Source organism: Sphaeroforma arctica (genome assembly GCF_001186125.1).
Source record: "Sphaeroforma arctica JP610 unplaced genomic scaffold supercont1.523, whole genome shotgun sequence".
Taxonomy (NCBI): Eukaryota; class Ichthyosporea; order Ichthyophonida; genus Sphaeroforma; species Sphaeroforma arctica.
The window spans coordinates 10,456-12,955 of NW_014040035.1; the positions used below are offsets into that span (position 1 = coordinate 10,456).

Below are 2,500 nucleotides of genomic sequence, written 5' to 3' on the forward strand. Positions count from 1 at the left end.
CGATAGTCACTTAGTCTTGTGTTAGTGTGTTCGTTCATCTTGTGTCTGTGCACATATGTTCTTCTTGCTGGTGGGGTGTATACCAGGGCTTCTTGGTGTTTCGTGTGGGCGTGTATCAATAGTCACTGAGTCTTGTGTTAGTGTGTTCGTTCGTCTTGTGTCTGTGCGCTTGTGTTCTTCTTGCTGGTGGGGCGTATGCCAGGGCTTCTTGGTGTTTAGTATAGCTGTGTATCAATTGTCTCTCAGTCTTGTGTGGGTGTGTTCGTTCGTCTTGTGTCTGCGTGCTTGTGTGCTTCTTCAATGTGTACCGCAAACCTCAGTCACCCCGCGGGGTGTGGTCATCTCGCGTATCTGCACGCTTGTGGGTTTCGTTGATGTGTGGTAGGGTGCCTGGGTGGGAGGTTAATATACTGCGTATGGGATTCGATGGCAGTCTGTAGCTTGCGCCGGCTGTGGGTGCGCACATATTGTGTCTGTCACGTTCTGTTCCTTAGTGTTCGCCTGTGTCGTTGAGTCTCTGTGTGCGCATGTTCGGACGTACAAGTGTAGCTATGGCGCGTGCTTATGTGCATATCGGTCGGTAATTCGTAAGAGGTGACCATACCACGTGTCTGTACGCGCTTGTGTCTATGTAATGTGTTTGTGTGAATCTTTGTGTGCATGCTGTTTCATTGGGTACTTAAGGGTAGATCAGTCAATTTTGGGTTCTGGGTGTAGCTGTCCGTGCCTGCGAGTATGAGTGTGTTTCGCTTGTACTTTTCTTATTCGAGTGTTCGCCATGTATCTGGCTCAAGCCCTGGTCCCGTACTGGCGCCATCCTACGCTTGGGCTCGATTGTGCTAACATTCAGCCACGTATGATCGATCTATCTATAGATCTATATTCCTTATATTTATATTAGTCTGTATTGGTTTCGTCGATGTATCTGGCTTCCAGCCACGAACCTGTGCTTGCTTCGCAATACGGTTGATCTCGGTGGTTCTATCATTTGTCAGATCTATTTTTAGGCCACTGTTCTAATGTCTATGTCTGGTCTATTTATAGATCACTGATTATTGGCCGCCCGGCCAAGGTGGATCGCCAATTAGAGGAGGAAGAGGTCGAGAATCTCCGCGCGCAGTCGGCAAAGTATATCAAGGTTATGACCGAGCACAAGAACTTCAACAAGATGTGAAAGTGCAGTACATCCGAGGATAGTCAATATTAAACGTTTTTGTTTTATTCAAGGTCGTGGCCGTGCGCTACAAATCAGTTAAATCCGTTGCTGTGATGGAACAGTTTTATATTGTACGGTGGCAAGGTGTTCTATTCATCAACTTACACCCATATCGTGGTTTGACGATTAGTGTGCATCAATCCCTTGTAAAGACCCTCGACAAGCTATTGAAGACTATCCCGATGTTACACCTTATTGTTGAATTTACAAGGGCACGGAGATAATTGAACCTGCTCCGTTAACAAACAGACCAATATATGAAAGGTATGGCGCAAGGGAATGCATTTACTGAAATTGAAACCTCTACTCCGCAAGACGCACAAACATGCAGACATACACAATTCAGTCCACACTCTGCCTGTTAGTAGGCCGTCAGGACGTACTGTCTATGCCTTAGCGTTAGGTGTGTACACCTCCTTGTATTTATGCGATTGCGCCGCGCAGATAGTACCGAACTTCTCACCACTCTACCGCGTGTGACCATCCAGAGCAACAATTAAATATCAGACGCATACACACGTGCGCAATCCAGAACCCGTCCCGCCTGTTATTGGGTCGTCAGGTCTTACTGTCTATGCCTTAGAATCAGGTGCTCACACTTCCTTTATATGCGATTGCGCCCCGAAGATTGTACCGAACTTCTCACCGCTCTACCACGTGGGACCATTCAGAGCAACAACAAAAAATCCCGCCTGTTATTGGGTCGTCAGGTCTTACTATGAATGTCTTAGTGCCAGGTGTGTAAACCATGTATTTATGCTATTGTGCCGCGTTAATAGTACCGAACTTCCTACCACTCTACTATGTGGGACTTTCCAGAGCAGGCGTCGTTCTCGCCGAGAATAGAAGGTTATCTACATAGCTCAACTCAGCTCAGCGGACTGAGCACATACTACACAACTTCTTCAGACGTATCTCACACACGATAAAACGACACTGCTGAAATACACCGAAAGATGCTGAGGTTGCGTTCTTTATTCCTATGCTCGCACTGGCATGGTACTGAAATTATCGTTATCTGAGGCCTGGCCCCCTTGACTTTGAGTCGGCCCTCGGGTCCATCACTTGACTGACTTCAGATGTATCACAGACAAGAAATGATACAATAAAGACACTCACGTCACGTTCTTTATTCCTATGCTCGCACTGGCATGGTACTAGAACTATCAGTTGTCTGAGGCCTGACTCCCATGTCTTTCGAGTCAGCATTCAGGTTGATTTCTGCGTCAAACCGCTTATTTACGATGCTTCTCACAGAACTCGGCTAGTCGTTCGTAGGCCTCC

At 47.0% G+C, this 2,500-nt stretch overlaps 2 protein-coding genes across 2 annotated transcripts in view; one reads left to right on the forward strand and one right to left on the reverse strand.

Moving 5' to 3' along the window:
• Positions 1–1,209, forward strand: part of SARC_06959 (hypothetical protein) — a 5,797-nt gene extending 4,588 nt beyond the window's left edge. The window contains exon 5 of the mRNA XM_014299110.1: positions 1,045–1,209. Coding sequence (XP_014154585.1) covers positions 1,045–1,174 — 130 coding nt within the window. The 3' untranslated portion in view covers positions 1,175–1,209. The remainder of the gene's footprint in view (positions 1–1,044) is intronic.
• Positions 1,210–2,055: 846 nt separating this feature from the next.
• Positions 2,056–2,500, reverse strand: part of SARC_06960 (tyrosine aminotransferase) — a 5,880-nt gene continuing 5,435 nt past the window's right edge. The window contains exon 7 of the mRNA XM_014299111.1: positions 2,056–2,500. This exon is cut by the window's right edge and continues 19 nt beyond it. Within this exon, the coding sequence (XP_014154586.1) occupies positions 2,452–2,500 (49 nt within the window). The 3' untranslated portion in view covers positions 2,056–2,451.